The following is a 24,699-nucleotide window of genomic DNA, read 5'->3' on the forward strand; positions in this document are numbered from 1 at the left end:
TAGTGGATCTAAGAGGGGTGGAGGATGTGAAATAGCTTGTGAACATTGTAGATGTATATATTATTTGGATGGGAGGATCAAATTATTTTTCTAAAATTTATAGTGGATCTAAGAGGGGTGAAGGATGTAAAATAGCTTGTGAACACTTCTGCTATACAGTTTATTTGATAGATTTGAAATTTTGTACAATGCTTCATTGCCATTTGTAGATGTGTATACAGGGTTCGAAATTACCTCATGTCCGTAAGTCCGAGACTAGTAAAATTGTGTCGAACTAGTAAATTCTCTATAGCACTAGTCCGTACGGACTAGTGAAAATCCGGAAATCAATCTTCAATTGGTTAAGAGTTTAGAAAGATTTGTCTGAGTCTCTTAGATGTTTGATCGTATGGTCGATTACCTGCATGGTTAAGTGTTTGCGTGACTATGACATCATGATCTTCCAAACACATGGTGTGCATTCTAGACCACCGTTCTTCGAACTGCACAAATTCCTGTCGATTCCGAACGCCAAGTACGCATCACGAGAACGGGTTCGAGGTGCAAGAACTGCAAGTAGTGTGGTCTAAGAACATGCTCATTTGTGCGCACATGTTCTCGTCATTCGCAACTCTAACACAAGAGTTCTTAACACTATATAGCTCATGGCTTGATCAATCGAGTGAATTTTATTGAATTAATTGATAAAATTTTAAACTCCTGTGACTCTATATAGGAACTGAGCACGAAAACAATGGGAATGTTGATCTTGAACGCACTTATGTAATTATGGATGTTTATAAAAGGATTAACTCGGAGGTTACTGTATGATTCTGAAGATCTTGAATGCAAAATAAAGTATGGTGTTCTTTTTCTTCTGTAGGTGTCAGAAACTGAATTGCCTGCAACTGTGGTGTGTTTGGTTTCATTAATTAAATACTATTGAATAAAATATCATATACTGGACGGACTTGTGAAATGCTTTGCGGACAAGTGAACATCAATAGTGGCTAGTCCGCACGGACTAGTGCTTGAAAAAGTTAATTTCAAACCCTGTGTATATTGTTGGGACAGGAGGATCCAATTATTCTCCTTAAAGTTGTAGTGGATCTAAGTGGGTGGAGGGTGTTAAATAGTTTGTTAACACTTCTCGTGTGTGGCTTATTGGAGTTTATAATATCTGTTCCTGCCCATGCTTTCTCCTCCATACCATGCAGTACATTAAGGGGAGGAAATTTCATTTGGTGCACTTCCAATATAGGGAGCTGGGGATAAAGTTTTTCATGAAAGCAATCTCTAGTTTTTATACGCCCGTCGAAGACGGGACGTATTATGGTATGGCATCGTCCGTCTGTCCGGACCTTGTGGGCAGGATACAGACTGAACCATAAGCCCTAGGACTTTACAACTTGGTACATTTGATCACCATGATGAGAGGAAGATGCCTATTGTTTTTCAAGGTCAAAGGTCAAGGTCGTAGTATCACTTATTAGGAAAACCTTGTGGGCAGGATACAAACCGAACCGTAAGCTCCAGGATATTATAACTTGGTATATTTGATCACCATGATGAGAGGAAGATGCCTATTGTTTTTCAAGGTCAAGGTCGTAGTATCACTTTTTAGGAAAACCTTGTGGGCAGGATTCAAACCGAACCGTAAGCTCCAGGATATTATAACTTGGTATATTTGATCACCTTGGTAAGAGGAAGATGCCTATTGTTTTTCAAGGTCAAAGGTCAAGGTCGTAGTATCACTTATTAGGAAAACCTAGTGGGCAGGATACAAACCGAACCGTAAACTCCAGGATATTATAACTTGGTATATTTGATCATGATGATGAGAGGAAGGTGCCTATTGTTTTTCAAGGTCAAAGGTCAAGGTCGTAGTATCACTTATTAGGAAAACCTTGTGGGCAGGATACAAACCGAACCGTTAGCATATTTATGAAGTAGCACATTCTAAGGCTATCCCACTTTATATCTTGATATTCATTTCTACAAGCATAATAATGAATTAGCTCACAGAGGACAGTGCTAACTTCACTAAAATATGAATGCCACTAAAATATGTTTTCCTTGAGCAAAATCTAAGGGCGTATTATGCCACGTTGGCGTTGCTCTTGTTTAAGTTTTTCATACAAGTAAAGTTTATAGGTTGCCCCATCCTGTATATCAAAGATACAGATCAGAAAATTAAAAAGGCCAACAGGGAAATTCAATTTTTTTCACAGCAAGATAGTGGACGTAACTTGTGGAGAAGTTTTGATATGTGTGTTGTACTGGCAAAAATGTTTTAATGTACATGTATGCTAAAAGTTTTTTTCAGTAGATATTTTGAATTATTTAATTTGCAGACAAGTCATGTTACGACTTGATAAAAGCACCAGATCATAAGGATTCAACTACCGTCATGTCTCCCATACAGAAACAACCAACAGAGAACATATTCTTACAGGGAGAATCTGGATTTACCCTCCCAAATGATTCAAGGTTCGATTTGTATTAACATTAGAGACAATCACACTAATACTGTAAAACATGGTTGTTTTCAGTTCACCTGAGCTATTCTGATCACTGGTTGTTTGTCGTCTGTCTGTAAACTTTTCACATTTTCATCTTCTCCAGAACCACTGGGCCAATTTCTGTCAAACTTGGTACACATCATTCATGGGTGAAGGGAATTCAAGTTTGTTCAAATAAAGGACCATGCCCCCTCAAAAGGGGAGATAATCATGAAAATGCAAAAATACAGTGGGGTCATTTAAAAATCTACTTGAGATATAGGAAATTTTTTTGAATATCTTCTCAAGAACCACTGGGTCAGGAAAGTTAAGAGCAGATTCAAGTTTGTTCAAATCATGGCCCCTGGGGGTAGGGTGGGGCCACAATAGGTAATCAAAGTTTTACATGTGAATGTATTAGGAAAATCTTAAAAGTCTTCTTCTCAAGAACCACTGGGCCAGAAAAGTTGAAATTTATACATGTAAGCTTCCTTACATAGTGCAGATTTAAAATCACTGTAAAAATCATTCTAATCAAAACCCCTGGGGATAGGGTGGATTACAGTAGGGGATCAAAGTTTTACATTTGCTGGGTTCTCAATAAATTTTGAAGTAGCAGATGAATTTAGAAAAAAATAGGCGGGAAAATAAGTGAGTACAGAAGGTGCTTAGGCAGGAGGGGGAGGGGTCATGCTTCCCAGCAAAAATTTTGAAGATTTGATGGCCGTAGGAGGCATTTCCATAAGTTTAGACACTTAAATCTAGCATTAAAATCATTTGTAAAATGACAGCAAAATGTGTTGATTTACATGTAACTGTCTGGTGCATGTAACAATTTATTTTTTCTATAATGATAAGGAGATTTTATAGTAAACCATGACATGGTTTGTGGACAATGTGTTCATGTTCTTTGACTCGTGAATGCGTCTTTCATAAAAAGGCCCCCAAAAATTCTCTGTTTTAAATGTAATGTGAATGTTTTGATATATGCCAAGTATACTATATCAATCAAATTAAAGTTATTGCTTCTTTGATAGCATTATTACTTCATGAATAAGACTATTTCCCGCCTGTTTTAAAAAAGAACTGTTAAATTTCATCCATATCATTGCTTAGGAAAAGGTGTGCCCATCTGTCGAGCAAAATGAAATTATTTATATCAAGTATCAATAGAAAGTGAAAAATGTATTTGAATATAAATTTGCTCGATGCATGAGCTGCATGTTTTCTGAAAGGAAAACCCCCTGAATTTATGAATTTTTTCATTGATTTTGGCATTTTTGCATTTTTTTTGCCAACTTCATGCTCCTGCCATAGAACACAAAGCAATTTTTGGATCAAATTAAACGTAGTTTGGGTTTGCTTATATATTCCTTATTTGAATGCCAGATTTGGAGACTCGTACTAAATCATCCATTTTCTGGGCCAGATGACTGTAGAAACTATACCTACATATGTAGCTGCTTCTTATTAATATCATTTTGTCTCACTTAAATTTATACAAATTTTGGACAAGTCAATCTTTTTTTTTAACCCCACTCCCCACCCCCACCCCCCTTACATTAAAAAAAAACTTGAAGCTACATTTCAATGCACATTTGTGCCCGAATGTCAAACTGATTTGACAAATATTTTTGATCATATAGATTCTTTATGACAAGACCCTGTACGCAATGGTGTTTGATCTTTAGACCTTGAAGTATGACCTACTTTTAATAAAAATCTTACCTATCTGATATCTCCTAATAATTCAAGATAGAGATTTTGTATATAGGTTTCTTATGGCAAGGTCTTCATATCATGCTATGACCAATGACCTTGTGACCTTTGTCTTATCCAGAAGAACAAGATCATGTTAGCTGTATAAGTGTTGAGGCATCTCTATGTTATGTGAACTGATTTTCAGTTGTATTGTGATCCTTTGGGGCTAGTAGGGGCCACATTATACGGTCAATTTTTTCATGAAAATATATTGATAAAAAAAAAAATCCTTTAAAAATCACAACAGCTGAACAGTGGCAGGGCCAAGGTGACTCAGGTGAGCAATGTTGCCCATGGGGTTTCTTTTATTTTCTATTACATATCAAATACGATTTACAATTGTATTATGTACAGAAAAAATATTAGATTGAAACATTAAATCTTACAATTGTATGACAAAAGACAACTCTTTTGCAATATAACGCTGTCTGAGGAGAAAGGCAAAAACACAAATAACTTTAGATAATGATTTTCTTCAATTTTTGAAAAAATTTACACTTGGAACTTAGTCTGTTTTGGGGAAACATTTTAAAGTGGATGCATGATTTGTCCTTTTAAGGTAGCTTGATACTACACTAAAGCTTATACTCTGTATGACACCATGTCACAAGATGGCGATTTAAATGTTTTGTGAAATTATTTGTATCGATCGATTTATTTGTCTATCATCGTAGCTCAGTGGTTAAAGCATTTGGCTGGTGAACCTCAGATCTCGAGTTCAAATCCTGCAGTCTTTTGTTCATATGTGTTGAAATAATTTTTTTGAAAATCATGTTTTTATCCAAATTTGTATATTTTTTTGCCTTTTTGGCATGTGTATACGTATTGTATATCATTAGGGGTGAAACGATACAGTACATTCTCGATTCGATTCAATTTTCCATACTTTAGTCTCGATTCGATGATTTTCAATTCGATACAATAGCAAGTACCAAATTCTTTATAATGCTAATATTTTTTTATGTTTCATTGTATTTATTGCTCTGTGCAAATAAATTCTACATAATGTAAAAACATTTAACATAAAGCAACACTCGAATAGCTTGTCCTAAAGCCGAAATGTTGCCATACCCAGGATTAATACACTGGGGTGCATTTTTATACCCCCCGAACGAAGTTCTGGGGGGGTATATAGGAATCACTCTGTCTGTCTGTCCGTCCGTCCGTCCGTCTGTCTGTGCAGATTCGTGTCCGGGCCATAACTTCTTTGTTCTTTGACTTAGGCATACCATATTTGGCACACAGGTAGATCACCATGAGACGATGTGTCAAGTACCTTCATGACCTCTATATGACCTTGACCTCAAGGTCAAAATTAAAGGTTTTTACAATGGATTCGTGTCAGGGCCATAACTTTTTTGTTCTTTGACATATAGGTATACCATATTTGACACATGAGTGTATCACCATGAGACGATGTGTCATGTACCTTCATGACCTCCATATGATCTTGACCTCAAGGTCAAAATTAAAGGTTTTTACAATGGATTCGTGTCAGGACCTCGACTTCTTTGTTCTTTGACATAGGCATATCATATTTGACACATGAGTGTATCATCATGAGACGATGTGTCGAGTACCTTCATGACCTCTATATGACCTTGAACTTTGACCTCAAGGTCAAAATTAATTATAGGGTTTTGACAGTCATACCATAAGACATGGGTGTATCACCATGAGACTATGTGTCATGTACATTCATGACCTCTTTATGACCTTGACCTTTGATCTCAAGGTCAAAATTATAGGTTTATGCCATGGATTTGTGTTCGGACTATATCTTCCATTTTCTTCTACAAATGCATGCCATATTTTTACACTCAGGAAATATTAACAACACCCTTTGGGAGATTGGGGTAAGCGGGGGATATTCTTAGTGAGCATTGCTCACAGTACATCTTGTTTCAACTCGTCTGCGCTCATTTTGATACAGCAAAGTTTACTCGTACAATGTATGTTGATTGGGCAATTTTCATTGGCTAATCAGAAACCGTGTTATCAAAAGCAATGTGTGCTATGATTTTAGAATCGTATCGAACCAAAACAGACCCCGAATAAATTGAACATTGAATCGAGACCACTACATCGCGATTCGGCCGCATCGAGATGCATCGTTTCACTCCTATATATCATATCTTTTATAATTAAATCAATTTAATGTACTGATATGAGAAACTATTTCTGGGTGTAGTGAGCCACCTTAACTGCTCTCACAGTTTTAAAGCTAGGGCTTTTGCCAACAACTTAAAGATATGTATTGAAAGGATTTTGATTCTACAAATTGATGGTTTATTGTCAGAGGGAGTTTTCAGGAAGTATAGGAACCCAAGAAATTCATAATAAATAGAAAGTATTACATTCATATAAGATTGAGCTAATGTACAGGTGACTCTCGGTGGCTTGAACTTCGATCTCTCAAACTTATCAATCCCTTAAAGTGAAATCATGGTCCCGATTATTTTTTTTTTAGGTCTCTTGAGTAAACTTCGGTGACCTATTGCAATTGGTTGTCATCCGCCGTTGTCCTCCATGCGTTAACAATTGAACATTTTTAAATTCTCCTTGATAACTACTATTCCAATTCTATTCAAATTTGGTATTAAGCATCTTTGGGACAAGGGGGGCATAAATTGTAAATTTCAGGACTCATGATCTCCAGGGTAGGGTTTCTGACCCCAGGGTGGGGCCTAACTTATAGTGTTTATGTGTAAAACACTTAAATAACATCTTTAGTGCTATATTGATACTAAATTGAAACTAAATAGATATTTAAAAAGAGCAGGTAGTCCTTTACCAAAATTATAAATTTGATTATCCCAAGGGTATATAGTTAGGGCTTTGGTATCAGAGTGGGGCCAAAATGGTCAGTTATTAAACGTGTGAACAATAGAAATTTTTAACTTCTTGATAACTGTACCATTTTAATTCTTTTCAAATTTGGTATGAAGCATCTTTGTAACGAAGGAAACTTAAAATGTAAATTTCAGGATTCCTGCATTCCTGGGCCTTAGGAACACGGCAAAAACTGTCCAAAATTGACCAATTTTCAAAAATCTTCTCTACAACCGCACATGTGTAAGAAAAAGTAAATGCATAACGATGTAGAGCAGGATGGCCTCTACCAAAGTTGTAAATTTCAAGATCCCCAAGGTAGGGGTTCTGACCCCAGGGTGGGGCCAAACTTACTATAGGGTGTTTATGTGTAAAACATTTAAGTAACATCTTCTTTAGTGTATTTGATACTAAATTGAAACTAAATAGATATTTAGAAGGAGTAGGTAGTCCTTTACCAAAATTGTAAATTGCATTATCTTAGGGGGTAAGTGTTTGGTTTCAGGGTCATGTCAAAATTATAATAACGATTTGAAGGACTTATTTAAGTTTGCTGATACTGTATAAATAGGCAACGAAATTAAGGGGAAATACTCGCTAAATGCGAGTTAAAAATTGAAATTGCAAGTGAAAAATCACAAGTGATCGCAACTTTTTGCAAGTGAAAAAAAAAAGATCTTTTTTTCCAGATTTCTTTGGTTTATTGGCTGTACTTTGAAGTTTACAATAATTTTTGCATAGAAACGCTTTACAGAATGAATATATGCAAGTATTGAAAAAGTAAACGTTGCTCGAATAAACAACTAAGGCCAAAGTCATCTCAGTCGGTGATGTCGAAGATGGCATACTTCGGGCATCTCAGAGACGTCTAATTTAAATAGCAAGCATGTTGATCTCGTCCGTGTTTACATGAACAACACATGAAAGTGTTAGTGTCACCGCTTCATGCGATGTCCTTCTGTAGTCTATAGTCAAACACTTAGAGTTCGCAGGTTTTTTTTCAACTAGAATTTTTAGATGAAATTTCCAAAAGCTTTGAATATATAGTTTGAATTGGCGCAAACAGTCTTCAAGATTTCAAACCACGTACATGATGTTGTAAATAGGTGGTAGATCTCTGGACAGCGAGTTCACCGCACAAATGTACCCTATGACCCTCATCATGCACCAATGATACATGTATGTTGTCTGATAAATCATTAAATTTTAAATGAAAGAATTCTCAATATTATTTTTATTATTGCACTGTAAAGAAGATTTTAAAAGATTTTTTCCTATATTTTGATATAGATACACGCTCGTTTTCTTAAATTCCTGTAAAATAGCAATCGATTGAAAAATGCTGGTAAAAGTTCAATTTTGCTAGTTGGAAAATAATCCACTAGCTAAATTAAATTTGCTAGTAGTGAAAAAAGTTAATTTCGATCCATGTATAAATTATAAATGCATACTTAAAGAGAACGTAGGGTCAAAAATCAAATTTTGATATGTGAAAACTGGTACCATGCAGACAACAAAATCTAGCATAGAAAAAATAATTGCTGCTGATAACAAGATTTAATCTGTCATTTACACTGAAAACTGAGCTGAATGGGGGAATCTCTTATCATGGCGGTTGATGACGTGTATGCGGCAATTCATTACAACTGCTGTGCCTATAGCACTAAATGGGTTACAGAGTATCTATAATTTAAATGTCGGGAGTTTAAGCGAAATTTTGCACTGTGGTCAAAGGAAAAGGAATACATGTATCTACCTTTTAGCATCCCTGATCTCCCCAAAAACTATGAACATTGTGCAAGAATTGGATACATAACCTTGGAAATGAATCTTGTTTTGAACGGCATTTTGAGAAAGATTCTTTTAAAGAGGATATCGGGGTAAGTATAAATTATGTTTGCTTTTTACTTGGTAAATACTAATAATTCTTAATGTGTCAATAACCAGAGTTTATTTACAACAAACTTTTACTTATATAATAATTTTTCTAATTTAATCTAATTTAGTTTATTTTAATATCCTTATCCAGTGAACATTTTGTACAGGCTAAATATGAGGGGATGGGTAAACACTGCTTTTTAAACATTCAAAGTTGAATTAATATCTATTTAAGTTAAGATATTGGGATACACACCAAAACCTATTAAAAAGAAGATGCAGTAACTAAAATATTTGATGGCAGCAAGCCTAAGAAAATAAGAGAAAATAGCTCACAAAGATGAGGAAAAGGAAAGGCAGGATACATGTAATACTTTCAAAAATCATCACAGCACTAGCACATTTTGTATTATACTATTGTTTTAAAGAAATTGAAAATGTACAAGTAAACAAATGAAGTTTAGTATATATGAAGTATAGTATATAGGATATATGAAGTATAGTATATCTAATTAATTAGTCATTATGAGTATTTTTCATTTTTCAGCTAATCCATTTTCTTTTGGAAAAAAATGAAAACTCATATGCAGAACCTTTTGACCAACCTGGACTATCAGCATCTAAGGAAACAGGTAATTTGATGCATAATATTTTCTCTATTAAATGATTAACAAAATTTTACAACCAAGGTCATTTCAATACGCAAGATCGCGACTACTTTTTCCGTCTTGGTTTTAAATTTTACTTTCCCCTTTCAAAGTCTCGTGAGACCCAGAGTATGCGAGAATTTGGGCATGTTGGTAAATAATACCAGTTCTGCAACTTTTGTCGTGATCGATTTACCCGATTTTAACAATGGTGTACTATCATTGCATTGCAGTAGACTGTAGTAATGATTCAAGAAAGAAACATAATACGCAAAAATATCCACAACTGATAGATTTTAATGGAAATGTGGATTTTTTCCCACTGCTGTCAGCCAGGAAATTTCCAAAGCTGAGAAGAGCTTGCATCAAAATATATAGCTTCGCGAGCTAAATTCAGACGTCCTTTTTTCCTGTATCCAGACATTTTTACACACCTTTCATTTAAAAATGCTTTTAATTGTGGAAAGCACATGGAGGTTAAATCGTCTTCCGATGTCATGATTTGAATAAACAAAAAATGCCCAAGATCGACACGCTTTTCCGGACTTCTTTACATGAGAGTTTCGCTAACTCCGTATTTACGATCTTACATATTCCCCCTGTACAGTTAATCTTTCAAGTCTTGACATTTACGTGGCAATTACTGCAGGGGTGTAGTGATAATTAACTGATTTGTGCTGTATACAGGTTCACATTGCAAGATTCTCTTGTAAACAGATGTACTAATAAATTAGAAAGAGAGAAAACTAGCTACTATGAAAAATAATCTCTTTGTTATGTGAAATGCATATACATGCACTTTCATGAAAATCCATTACTTTTAAAGTTATAAAGTAATGGTTTGATTTCATTTTTATATTTTCAGCTCAATGAAGACATGAATAGTGACAAAAATATCCCATGCTCAATCCATATTGAAGAACAAATCAACTTTGTGCAACATATACAGATAGAATTGCCCAGTCATTGTCCATCATACATACTGTATGTGCTAAGGAATGTTCAAGTGAAGAATGAAGAAGAGAAGATAATGAACTGTATAAAGAAAACAAAATTAAAAGTTTCAGAATTAAGAGTGTCATTTTCATCAATCCATCCCAGTTCACTAGTGTTTTCCTTTGAAGCTGCTAATAATGCCTCTTCATTATAATCAGGCTCAAATTGATATCCTTTGCAGTCAGACATGATCAGCTGCTGTCACTGAGAGGCAATTGCCCGGTATACGTCATAAGCAGATGGGATTGTGAGAAATATCTTAAAGAGCGATAACTTTATCTTGCAAAATGGCAGCCTCCAGCAGATGATGTGTAGCTATATTTAATAGCCGATTTCTACACAACAGATTACAATCAAATGGAAATAACTAGTGGACTTAATTACTAAATATTTAGTATTTGAAATGTGAAAATATTTTTTCATACCCTACGTTCCCTTCAAGAATAGCAGAAAAGGGTGTACAAAAAATTGTAAATTTCACAACCCAGGGTTTTGACTCTAGGATGGGTCCAAATTAGTCATGTCTTTTAATGTTGATACACATATTATGTGAAGCCTTTCATCAGTGTATACACTTTAGAGGGCATTGAAGTTTCAAGAACACATCTTGTTTTATATTGTTGTGGAACACTAGAATTTAGCTTAGATGTTCAGATAAAAAATGTTTTTTCTAGATTTCATAACCCTTAGGAGTAGTGATACTTTTCACTAGTACTCAGGTGACTGATAAGGCCTGTGGGCCTCTTGTTCTTTATAACTAAGCAAATTCACTATTGATCTCTTGAAATTCTCAATCCCTCGAAGTGAAGTAAAACAAATTCATTGTTTTTCCCTCTGGATCTCCGGAAGTGGTAGTATTGTATACACGCGGTCACTCGAGGGTATAATTATTTCCATTTTGACCTTGCCTGGATTTTGTTGAATTTCAGAGGCTAGCATGGTCATGATAATTATAATCTAGTCAATCTAGCAAATCACCTCGAAGTAATTGCAACAGAAACAAACTCGACGGAATTTAATAAACAAAAGCGTGATTAACAACATACAAAAAATCGGACAAAATCGGACTATGGGAAATATTTAAAATTCAGTCTTAAATGTTTTAATAAACCATCGATATTTTGTGGTGTTTACGGCACGCCGTACACGTAAAGGGGAGTAACTTAACTGTGACAGTCATCGGAATAAAGTTATACACGACGATCTAAAGTGCATGTAATAAAAAACGCGATTAAACAGCTTAACAGTTGTATTAAAAAGGTGATTTTAAGACCTTCTATGTATACAATATTGCTCAGCATCTCATATTCTTTGCCGACTTCCATTCCCGGGGATCTTTCGCGAATAAAGCTTCAAAATATTTTGTTTGACCCTCTACTGAATTAATTTTAATTATAAAACACAATATTTACTTTAGAAGTTATGAATAATCAATTATGAATGAAATCTTAAAGAATTAGTGTCAATTTACAAGGGGGAATTACGGTTGTTAAAAAAAAGAAAGTATGGAAAGCCATTCGGGTTAAAAGTTTCAGTTATTTTGTATCTTCATCTTTTGAGCAAGCGTTTTGTATTAAAAACTTTTATAAAACTAAGTAAGTAAAGTATTTTTGCTTCTCTTTTTCAAATTCAGGTTTGGGGAGTCATTCATGGGTAATAATGATAATAAAACATTGATAATATAAATAATAAAAATCAATGTAAGTAAACACTTGGGCATAGTATCATGATTTGATGTAAAATCGAGTAGTTACTCTTTCTAGTTAGTCTTGGGCTCACGACCTGCAGAACCACATCTCCTAGCAGCATGCGAACAGCGCGCTAGACCGCCCGGCCATCTATTCAAGACAAAACTTGTTTTCGATGACGATGGAATTCTCGCCACGCTGGCATACGATCATTGAGAATGGAAATGGGATACAGTTATTTATCGTAAATTTTAGAGGATCATACAAAATGCACATTGTGTTTGAAATGTCTATATATAAAGCACAGAAATAGCAACGAACTCTGAAATAAACATAACTGCCATAAGGGACGAAATCAATGTCGGATGAAAATTTAAATTCATTTAGTTAGGGGGAGGGGAATAAAAACTCCCGCAAGTTTCTGTCATCCGACATCGATTACACTGTAGTGGAAAAAGGAAAAAGACAAGCGACTGTTGAATACCACATAATATTTAAAACATATTAATAAATTTTTGTGAATAAACAGTAGAAAAGGTATACAGAGTGTTATTTATAATCGTACGTTTCTTTTCTTGTTATTCGATTAGTTTCAACATTTGTCATATTAAGTTTTTAAGGGGGGGGGGGGGGGGTTCTTGGTGAAAACTATGTGAATTTAGTTTTTTGTGAGACATTGAATATTTTATCTTGCCTCTAAGTGAAGAATATCGTTAAAACCAGACGTCTTTTTAGGAAACGAAGTTTGTCAATCCTTGCCCTTTCTACATGCAATCACAGGATGCGACACAACGTCAAGAATGTTCGGCATCGGAACGCGTCCTGTATAGTCAAAATGTGGACAAATCGCGAAAAAATTCTGTATATGATTAGTTTTTAAATGGAGGCAGGCTACTGACAAACAAGTTGATGGTGAAGGGGTTTCAACTGTTTCGTTTAAAGTCAGCATTTCGCGAATTATATGTCTACTTTGCCAATACAACCTATCATTGGGTCAAATCTGTCTGACTTGTTTCATATAGATTGTTAGGCCGTTTTGGGCACAATGATATTGAATAAGGGTAACTCCGTTTGCCTTATTAAGATATAGAGCTCATGGCGGGTGTGACCGGTCAACAGGGGGTGCTTACTCCTTATAACCCATAGGCACCTGATCCCACCTCTGGTATATCCAGGGCTCAGTGTTTGCCCACCTCTCTATTTTGTATTGCTTATAGGAGTTACGAGATGGATCACTCTTCGTTATCTTCACCTTCCTATATGAGAATTTCATAGAAAAAAAGATATATTCTGGTGTCGATGTCATATCGACTTTGTACGATGGAATACCATAGAGACACTTATAGGAGATTTGCTTTGTGAAGAATTGTCTAACATAATATCATTTTTATAAATTCAGTCATTGCCACTAAATACTAATTACAGCTGCAGAAAAGGAGCACTGCAAGAATTTTTTAAGTCATAGAGTGGACTAAAGAAATGATTAATTTGGATCCTTCGAATTGGGGCTTATCACTGCTTTCAGCAATTCTTGTATCCGTTAAAACTAAATTACAAGTCGCGCCAGATAAACTTTTGAACATTTTTCGCTGTAAATGCAAGGCAAATTGTGACACTAGCCATTGTACTTGTAAAATCATGGACTGAACTGTACTGCAATTACTTAAATGATCACTTATATAATTATCAAGCACGTAGAAATAATGGCTCTACACCTTTTATCATCACATGCAAAATTGATAAATTTTTACGTTCAGAGGTCGATTTTTATACAGATTGGTTGCCCTCCCTCCTCTTTTTTTTTTTTTAAAATAGCATTGTCGTGAACTGTACACAGTGGAAGTGTAAACTTGAACTGAGAGAACAACCTTAGCCCCCCCCCCCCCCCCACCACCACCACCACACACACCATCAAGGATTTTTATAACTTCGGATTAAAATTTACTTGTCAATTTTCAGGCAATATTGTGAATTATCTTCAACCCCCCCCCTTTTTTTACGAAGCTGCGTGCCTGATTCATTTTGCTTTTAATTCTATGTGTCCATTGTTTTTAAAACAGATTACTTCTGAAATTCTCGGTACTAACTGCACAATAATTTGGATAGAACTAAACATCAAATACGGCTATAAGCCCCCCACCCTCTTTTCCAAACTCTAAAACTTGACAAAGTGCACGTATTAAAGATTTCTTCATAAAATCGAAGAAACTGAACCTTGTTTCGTCATAGATGTAGAACTTTTAAAACTAAGCTTAATAAAGAATTTGGTAACGTAAGCTTTACTATGCACTGTTTGTTTTAAAATACTACATGTATTTATATAAAACATAGGTCCGGAATGGTAAGCGCGCCTCAACTTCCGATGTAAGGGGGGTAACCGCATCTTATTGTTTTAAACATAAGCAATTCAACAACTTATAAAGAATTATGATGTATTGTATATTATATATTCAACCTAAACTACTGTTTAAGCATGTAAGCTTCACCACGAAGTAGTTTATAATGAAAAACGTTCAATGTGTATTGAATGTCTTTATTTAATCGATCTGACAGAGAAAATTCGGTTACAGATGAAACTCTCAACGTGCTTTCCTTTCCGCCCAGAGAGTCTTGCAATGCGTTTTCTAAGTTAGTCTCTAAGCGCAGTGAGGTCCTACGAATTGTAATCTGCCATAGTTACTAAATATTCAACTTTCTAATCTAAACGTGTCCTTCCGACGCTCTCTTAAACTTGAGGTTAGAAACGCCTTGGACGTTAACGGATCGTGCGCCACCTGTAATCAAGGGCGAGTAATTTGAAGTTTTATTTGGCATTTGTTTGGACTTGACAACGAGGGAGTAAGTGTGATGCAATATGTGAAGACAATGATTTAGAGATACACAGACTTTTAAGTTTCTCAAGTATGTTCTCTGTGTAAAGTTACTCTAGACCAAAACATCATTTTACTCATTTGTTCGAATTTTTGCTTTGTGTAAAGCGACGTAATATTGTGCTCTGTTTAGTTAGCGACAGTAAAGCTTTATCGGAGATTAGTTTTGTACACCAATCTTAGCATGAGAAAAGAACAAATAAATACATAAACTTTGAAATTTTTGATATGTGACCATTTGACCAAGCTAAGCATATTGTAATGGTAATTGGTGTGTCCCAAGTAATAAGCATAAAATCATTAAATACAGTAAATTATCAAAAAATGTACTATTGATGAAATTTCCCTCTAAACGCCCATTGACATCTAAATATTAAAGAGGGGATATATGAGGATAACTACAGGATCCGCCTATTCATTTAATACGGGGAATATAACGCCAGCCGACGTAAACCATGCATTGTAATGTCATATTTAGCCTTGACTTTTTTCTCTCTATCAAATTAAACAACAATGCATCCTGTCTGTAATTTAGAAGACAGTTAAAACTTAACAAACTTAACCACCAGCAAATTCAAAGTGGTAAAAAATTAAGCGTAAATATATCGTATATTTTTATTGAAAGAAACTCATGAACTTGTTCATTTAATAGTTGTATTGCTGTTTTTTCTATATGATGATTGGTTAAAAACAAACAATAATAATTGTTAGACCGTTCTTGGCACACTGATTTCAATTACGGATAACTCCGTTTACATGATCAAGATATAGGGCTTATAGCGGTTGTGAGTGTTCGACAGGGGATACTTACTCCACCTGGGCACCTGATCCTGCCTCTGGTGTGTTCGGGGGTCCATGTTTGCCCAACTCTTTATTTTGTAGTCCTTATAGGAGTTGTAAGATTGATCACTGTTCGTTATATTCACCTTTCATGTATGAGATGTATTATATAAATGTATACAGTTGAACTTCGATATCTAGAACACTGATATCTCGAATACCATTGATATGTCGATGTAATTTGGAGGTCCGAACCACTTACTCTTTAATTTTACCTACAATATATTGATTGAATCCTCAGATATCTCCAAATTTTTCTTGGTTCCATTGAGTTCGAGATTAATAGAATCCTTCATTAGTACGAGTGTGAGATAGGGAAATTCCACCGAGGGACAAGATTCGCAGTCTTGGACGAGGCTTTGCCGAGTCCTAGACAGCGAATCTTGTTCCAGAGGTGGAATTTCCCTATCCCACACGAGTAAATAATGAAGGATTATTTTTCTCACATTTTAACTACAGTTTAGTGCATAAAATTAGGAGCTTTCAAAAAATTTTAGATTATCAAAATCCTCATTTGAACTTCGATGCAAAAACTAATTAGATAGGCAGAAAGAGCATACCCGAAAATGGTTTACACTAGAAGTGTAAACTAAAAACCCCAGGTTGTCCACCAGAAAGCTATACTACATTAAAATTTAAAGATAACAATGCAAAATATTTTTACTTCACTGTGTAACGTAAATCTTCACCGTGTAACGTAAATCATAGAAAATATATGACGTCACAATCAAATGACGTCGCAGCAGTGTGAGACAGAAAAATCTCACATGGCTGTCTCACATGGGTAAAGTCGATCTCACACTGGTGATATGTGAGAAAAATGTGGTTTGACTGTATCTATTTAGGCCAATTTTTTTTTAATTGGTTTATGGATTTCAAAATTTTCAAATCCATTCAGAGGAGGTTAAAAAAAAAAGTTCAAATGACAAAATGTTAAGTAATAAAAATGAACTAGATTTGAGGTCAATGTTTTATTATCAGCTTTATATTCTCTTCACTGTCAACTTAGAACGGTGGTACAGTTGTATATAGCGACTATTGTGCACCTTGGCAACAATGCTGTTTCCTTCAAAAATGTTATTTGTTTATTAAATTAACTTTCTATCATAATCAAATGTCCATTGTTTACTGTTTAGTTATGTAAATCCCAAAATAAAAGAACCACATCGTTTTTCCATTCAAAAGATGGCATCCATGACGTATATAGGGACGCACTAATCACCTGAAGTACTAAATCCTGACTGACCTTACCAAGCATATATTTTGTCTAAAAATTTACTTTTAAGTTTTAAAGTCTTATTTATGAAGTCAAGTAAAGTTATATAAAATTCATGAACCCTATAAACATTTATTAAAAATTCTGAATTTTATATAGGTCAGATCAATTTATTGTTGGTAGTCAACAAATTTATACAATGAATGAATTCAATGATGTTAAATATGTTTTCAACCTCCTTCAATATATGAAGAATTACACATATTAATTATGAAGAATATTTCTTTAAAATTCATTAATAAGAATTTAAAAGTGTATCCTCGGCAAAATGTATGCCTGGTAAAGTCAGGTAGGGTTATACTTGTTTAGGTAATTAGTGCAATCCAACGTACATCATGGATGCCATCTGAAAACAAGTGTTTGTTTTTATTTTGGGATTTACATATCTAAATGGTATTCAATGCATAACTAATGGTAATTAGAAGTTAGTTTCATAAACAGATAACTTATTGGAAGCAAAAAGCATTATTACTAAGGTGCAGAATAATTGTTAGCACCGGCTGAAGTTGACTGATATTCCACACATGAATATTATGGACTGTCCCGAGATTTCAATGGAGGCATCTGTCCAAATATCCAGTCCAGCGGAATCTATTTTTCTTCTTTTCTTTCTTTTTTTTTTTTTTTTTTTTTTTTTGGTGAAAAGGAAAAAAATTACAGCTTCGGAAATTTAAAAAGGAGTAAAAAACCATTTCATTTTTCCCCCCAACATCCCCAAAAATCATTGCGGCGGATCCGTAAACCAACTCAATTAAAAAAAGGCCTTATTTCTGTTGATACATGTATTCAATAAATGTTCTAGTATGAAACATTTCTTTGTCACTCGTAGCGATTTGATAATATGTACTACGTATATATTGGCACACCAAATTCACAAAAATGAGCTAAACATAGTTTCACAGTTGATAAACTAGGTTTATCGACTGTAAACTATAGTTTACGGACCGTAAACTATACTTAACGACGTTAATCTATATTTCACATCTGTAAACCATAGTTAACAGATAATCTATGTTTCACAAGCGTAAACTATAATTAACAATGAAAACAATCATTAACAATTGTAAAACATAGTTTATCTGATAAATACGGTTTCACAATAGTAAACTATGGTTTACAAGTCTAAACTATTATTAACGAATGTAAATGATAGTTTACGGTTTGTAAGATATAGTTTATAGTCATTTAATGCGCCGAATTCACAAAAAAGTGATAAACACAGTTTTGTAAGATATAGTTTATAGTCATTTAATGCGCCAAATTCACAAAAAAGTGATAAACAGTTTTGTTTAATATAGTTTATGAGTAAAAATGGCAATTAACTATAGTTTACGATCAAAAACTATAATTAACGAATGTTAAACATAGTTTATCTGATAAATATAGTATCACAATTTGTGAAATTAGGATTAACAATTGTGAACTATAGTTAACAAATGTAAATTATAGTTTACAAATGTGAATCTGTATTTATCAGCAAAATCTATTGTTAACGTTTATTTAAAGACAGATAAACTTGGATTAGCATTTGTAAACTATAGTTTACAAATGTTAAATATAGTTTTACGGATGAAAACTATAGTTAACGAATGGTTAACTATAGTTTACAGTCCGTAAACTATAGTTTACAGTCGATAAACCTAGTTTATCAACTGTGAAACTATGTTTAGCTCATTTTTGTGAATTTGGCGTGCCATATACGTAGGAAAGTAAACGCATATGTGAATATTTAACTGAATCTCAAATCATTACATCTGATTTTTTATTTATTTTAGATTTGGATTTGAAGCACCCACCATGATAGGAATAGTTCTCGGAATTCTTGCGTTAATAATTTTCATTTCTGTTGTTGTCACTTTGTTATACAGAAGGGGTAAGCATTGATAATCGATGTACATTTCATTACTTCTTATGAAAAGCATGATGGTCATCTGTTGGAAATTAATTCAATGTACGTGATGTAGAACATGCTAAGTGTTCTGAATTGTATTTCAGGAAAGCATTCAGATTTTGCGAGTTGTCTACAAGAAAAAAATACAAAAAATGATACAATGGATAACAACAAAGCAGAAATTGAAGGTACATGTATATTTTTGGTCATGTGACCACCTAACCTGAAAGCTCAAGTGACGTTTTCTGTTCATAAAATGTGTCTGTAGTTTGTTGTTTGAGAGTCAATCTCAAGAAATTGAGCCAATTTCAACCACATTTGGCATGATGCGTCTTTGGGTAATGAAGATTCAAGTTCATTTACACAGAGGACTGTATTGCTGTACAAGGGGGGGAATAATTAACAGATATTTAAAATAAGGTTTGGTGCTCCAATAGATCTTCCTGAACAAAAAAGAGCTTTTCAGAATTTGGAAACAGTAGACAAGACTTTTTAATGCAATAAACCGGGACCGCAAAGAATCCGTTGGGAATATGATAGAATATCAAATGGGACTTTAAAGTGTCAAAATTATTGTACAAATTCATGGGGCATCATTCAATATCGTGAACAGTTATGTCCATTACATTTATTAGGTCACCTGAGTTTACCTATTGCAATTGGTCTGTGTCCATTAACAACTTCTTCACAGAAACTACTGGGACAATCTTGACCAAATTTGGTATGTAGCATCTGCAGGTGAAGAAGACTGGGAATTATAAATATGTCATTACCCCCCCCCCCCCCCCCCCCCCCCCCCCCCCCCCCCCCCACACACACACACACCTTAAGGAGCCCTAATTTTGGGGTAAAAACTGCAATATTGATGTATTTCTTTAAAAATTGTCTTTACTCCTGGACATCTAGCAGAGAAAGTGAGTATATAGTAATAATGAGCAAGAAAGAAGATTCTACCAAAATTGTAAATTTCATGATCCCTGGGGTAGGGGTGCTGACCCCAGGATGGGGCCAAACTTACTATATAGTGTTTATGTGTAAATAACTTAGATAATATCTCCTTTAGTGCTATTGATACTAGATTGAAACTAAATGACAAAAACAAGGTTTAATTTCCTAGATTTTCTGGTGAAAACTCTTTGAAATATGCACTTCGTCAAATTGTAGAGTTGGGATTGGGGGAGGGGATGTTCTAGGTGTATTTGACATTTATTTCTCTTCAACATATGCTAATACCAAGGACTTCAGAAATAATCTGTTTTAAAATCAACAGACACCTAGAATTAAAAGCACAATGAAAGCATGTGACACAATCAGGCTCGTAGCATTGTTTATAAAGGGGATGGGAGAGAAGTTGACTTCATGATATTGCCTGAAAATTTTGAGAAGTAAATTTTTAAAATCCAAAGCTCGAGAAGGAAGGCGGCAAGGGTTGATCTTTCAGTTCCATGCATTCATCGGTTAAATTTTACAACACCACTAACATTCATTACTATTCTGTTTTGTTGGGTTTTTTTTTAAGGGGGGGGGGGGTATCCTATCTATAGATCTATCTCAGCACGTAAAAATAACCAACTTTGTTAAAAAAAAGCGGGGGGGGGGGTTGTTGCAGACTTATTGTTCCTACGAGCCTGATAATTGTTTTTGTGCTCATTTGAGTAATCGAAGTGCAAGAGGAGGTGTAAGTTGATGTACACAAAATCTAACTTTCAAAACATTGAATCACATGCAAAAAAAATATTTTCACAAAAATATTACATTGAGATACCAATTTGAGATAAAACATGCTTTGTGTATTGGCATCTAGTGTGCATTTAGCAACAATAAGTAGTTTTGTTTAGTGTGAAACGATAAATTGATAATGTACATGTATGCGTTGATTGTATATATGTATGTGCTTTTAGGAATATCTTATTGCATGTGTTTTGGTTGTCGAAAATATTAATAAAAATTAATAATGAAGAATTGATGCAATACTAAGAACATCTTGATTCTAATCTAAAGAAATTGATGACGAGTTAATATTTACATACTTAGTTATATGATGATCATTCTTTGCTTGCGAGAAAACCACAAAAGGGACACATATAAAATAAATGTAATCTGCAGTGACTAAAATATTTTGTTTAGTTATACTATTTTTAAGTCATTACACTTAATTCTTAGAAAAACTCCTTAGCTGACAATTGATTGCAATCAAAATTTGTAAATGTTTAAAAAATCTGCTTCTCTATAACCGCACAAATTTAAGAAAAACTAAATGGATTGTGATGTAGAGCATGAAGGCCACTACTAAAATAAATTATTGTAAATGCCGTGATCCCTGGGGTAGGGGTTCTGACTCCAGGGTGGGGCCAAACTTACTATATAGTGTTTATGTGTAAAACATTTAGATAGCATCTACTTTAGTGTTATTGGTGCTAATTTGAAACTAAATAGATATTTAGAAAGAGCAGGTAGTCCTTTTCCAAAACTGTAAATTTGATGAGGGGTAGGGGTTTTGGTATTAGGGTGGGGCCAAACTTAGTATATAGTATTTATGTGTAAGTTTGCTGATAATATATAAAATCTAAATGCATACTAAGTAATAGCAGAAAAGGATGTACAAAAAATGGTGTATTTCACAACCCTAGGTTTTGACTCTTGGATGGGTCCAAATTAGTCATATCTTTTAATGTTAATACACTTATTATATTATGTAAAGCCTTTCATCAGTGTATGTACTTTTGAGGTCATTGAAGTTTTAAGAACACATCTTGTTTTATACTGTTGCTGCACAATATACACTGTAGATTAGAATTTAGTTTTATAGATAATTATTCAGAACAGGATATTTTTTTCTAGATTTCATAGACTTTGGGAGTAGTGATACTTTGACTGATAAGGCCTGTGGGCCTCTTGTTAATAAGATGCTATGAGTGCAATTACTTTTTTCATGAATATATTCATAGTTACTATAATGCATATAATGTTAATCCTACAATGTCTGTAAGTATTATCAAATTGTATTTTAAATGTTTGTTGGATTGGTGGGTTTTTTTGTTGTTGTTGTATTATTATTTTCTGTATTTTCAGATTTCTTACAGAACCGAGAAAAATTGTGAGAACTTTAAATTATCAGAGGTGTCATGCTAATCTATCTCTTATTTCAATTAATTGAATCTTGATATATACATTTTTAATATCGCTAACAAGGTATTTATGAGTGTGGTATCTGACATGTAGGAAAAGGGGGCAAGCTTTACTTGTCAAGGATTTTCTTAATAAGTAAGTATATCCCATTTAATGCCCATGGGTACATTTTCAGAATTTGTGATGTTCAAAGTGTATTGAACTTTTGAATTACTGTAGTTTCATATTTAGAATAATTCCATTTATAGAAGTACCATCCAGGACACATCATATTTCACAAAAACATCCTTGTTTCTAATTTTGATCAAACACTTGATGTATTTGATAAATTTTACATGCACATGTTGGATTGTGGTATCTATTTTAAATGTGTCTATTGTAGAGAAAAAAAGTTTACCATACTGTATATATAATGTACATACATGTATTTCAATATGTGTATATCCTGTGTAATACATTTTTGGACAATGTAGAGAAGTTGGCAAACTTGGATCAATTGCCCTATTTAAGGTGGCTGACACCACACCCTGAAATAGTTTCTTAAATCCATACGAAATATTTATCCATGAAAGATATGATTATATGTAATAAGTCAAAAAGGCAGAAAATATGCAAATTTTGAAACATGATTTTAAAAAATTTATTTCCAGTCATATGAACAAAAGACTGGCAGATTTGAACTCGAGATCTGCGGTTTACCAGTCCAATGCTTTAGCCACTGAGCTACATATGTACGATTATATCTCTATCGATACATAATTTCACAAAACATTTTAAGTCCCCATCTTGTGACGTGTCCTAAAGAGTATAAGTGTAGTGAGCTACTTTAAATCAACATTCTGCAGAGAAAAATATTTGATACTGTTGTTTTGAAATATTTTAGAACCCGCTCATTGTATAGCTGTTGAAACTGATGGGTACAAGCAAACTTCTATTAATGAAATAAAATGTAATATCTGCAACTCAGCTTGTTTAGTAAATGAACTCCTGTTTTAGCTCACCTGAGTCGAAGGCTCAAGAGAGCTTTTCTGATCAAATTTTCATTTTCCTCTCCAGAACTGTTGGGTCAATTTCAACTAAACTTGGCACAAAGCATCCTTGGGTGAAGGGCTTTCAACTTTGTTCAAATGAAAAATCATGCCCCCTTTAAAGGGGAGACAATCACCAAAAAATGCAAAATTAGGGTAGGGTCATAGAAGCACTGGACCAAAGGAGCTGACATTTACATGAACGCTTCCTAACATAGTGCAGATTCAAGTTTGTTCAAATCATGGCCCCTGGGGGTAGGATGGGACCACAATAGGGGGTCAAATTTTACATAGAAATATATAGGGGAAATCTTTAAAAATCTTCTCAAGAACCACAGAGCCAGAAGAGCTAAGATTTAATTTACATGAAAGCTTCTTGACATAGTGCAGATTCAAGTTTATTCAAATCATGACATCCGGGGGGTAGGTTGGGGCCACAATAGGGGGTCAAAGTTTTACATACAAATAAATTGGGGAAAATCTTAAGAACCATTAGGCTGAAGAAGTTGACATTTACATGAGAACTTTCTTACATAATGTAGTTTCAAGTTTGTGAAAATCATGACCTCCAGATTTAAGTTGGGGCCACAATAGGGACTAAGGTTTTACATGCAAATATATAGATCGAAAGTCTTCAGATATGGGCCAAGGTGACTCAAGTGAGCGATCTGGCCCATGGACCTCTTGTTATATTTGTTTGTATTGCAATATGACTAAACTTGAAAACCAATCGGAGTCCATGAAATCTGTTTTAAAGTTTATATAATAGGAACAAATTTATATGGCTTTATATGAGTATAATGAAAATGACATATCAAGTTTAGCAGGTTATATTCATAACTACTTTCAAGTGAAAAATGTTTTGACATTAGAAAAATAGTATATTATTGATTTACATGTATTTTTGGTTGTGTGCTATGTCTTTATTTCAATTTATATTTGCTCATTATTTGACAGTCATCTGGGAATTTCACTATTACATGTGTTAATTTTGTATGCTTTCTTGATCCAAGGTTTGCAGTAGGTACAGTATATTGCTTACATATTGTACAGACATTTATACATAACAGCAGTGCAATGCAGTTGTCTAATTTTCATATGTTGAATAAAGAATTCTTGAAAATGAACCTTTGCTGAATTTTATTTCATGATTACTCATAGGCACCTGATCCCACCTCTGGTGTGTCCAGGGGTCCGTGTTTGCCCAACAATCTATTTGTATTGCATATAGGAGTTACGAGATTGATCACTGTTCGTTATCTTCACCATGCAGTGTATGAGGGCTATTCGATATGTAATGTGTATTTACCACAGCGCGATAACGCTTTGCACGATTTCATGGATGATGATACTCTTGAATAGCTCTATTCAATACCTTTCCAA

General features: G+C 34.2%; 1 protein-coding gene across 3 annotated transcripts in view; it reads left to right on the forward strand.

Annotated features, from left to right (window-relative positions):
• Positions 1-24,443, forward strand: part of LOC130052831 (uncharacterized) — a 112,262-nt gene extending 87,819 nt beyond the window's left edge. For all 3 annotated transcript variants that reach the window (XM_056158917.1, XM_056158916.1, XM_056158918.1), the window contains 4 exons: positions 2,334-2,469; positions 19,044-19,141; positions 19,264-19,347; positions 22,232-24,443. In XM_056158917.1, the coding sequence (XP_056014892.1) occupies positions 2,334-2,469; positions 19,044-19,141; positions 19,264-19,347; positions 22,232-22,260 (347 nt within the window). In that variant the 3' untranslated portion in view covers positions 22,261-24,443. The remainder of the gene's footprint in view (positions 1-2,333; positions 2,470-19,043; positions 19,142-19,263; positions 19,348-22,231) is intronic.
• The last annotated feature ends 256 nt before the right edge of the window (positions 24,444-24,699 follow it).

This window comes from Ostrea edulis, chromosome 3, assembly GCF_947568905.1.
Source record: "Ostrea edulis chromosome 3, xbOstEdul1.1, whole genome shotgun sequence".
Taxonomy (NCBI): Eukaryota; Metazoa; Mollusca; class Bivalvia; order Ostreida; family Ostreidae; genus Ostrea; species Ostrea edulis.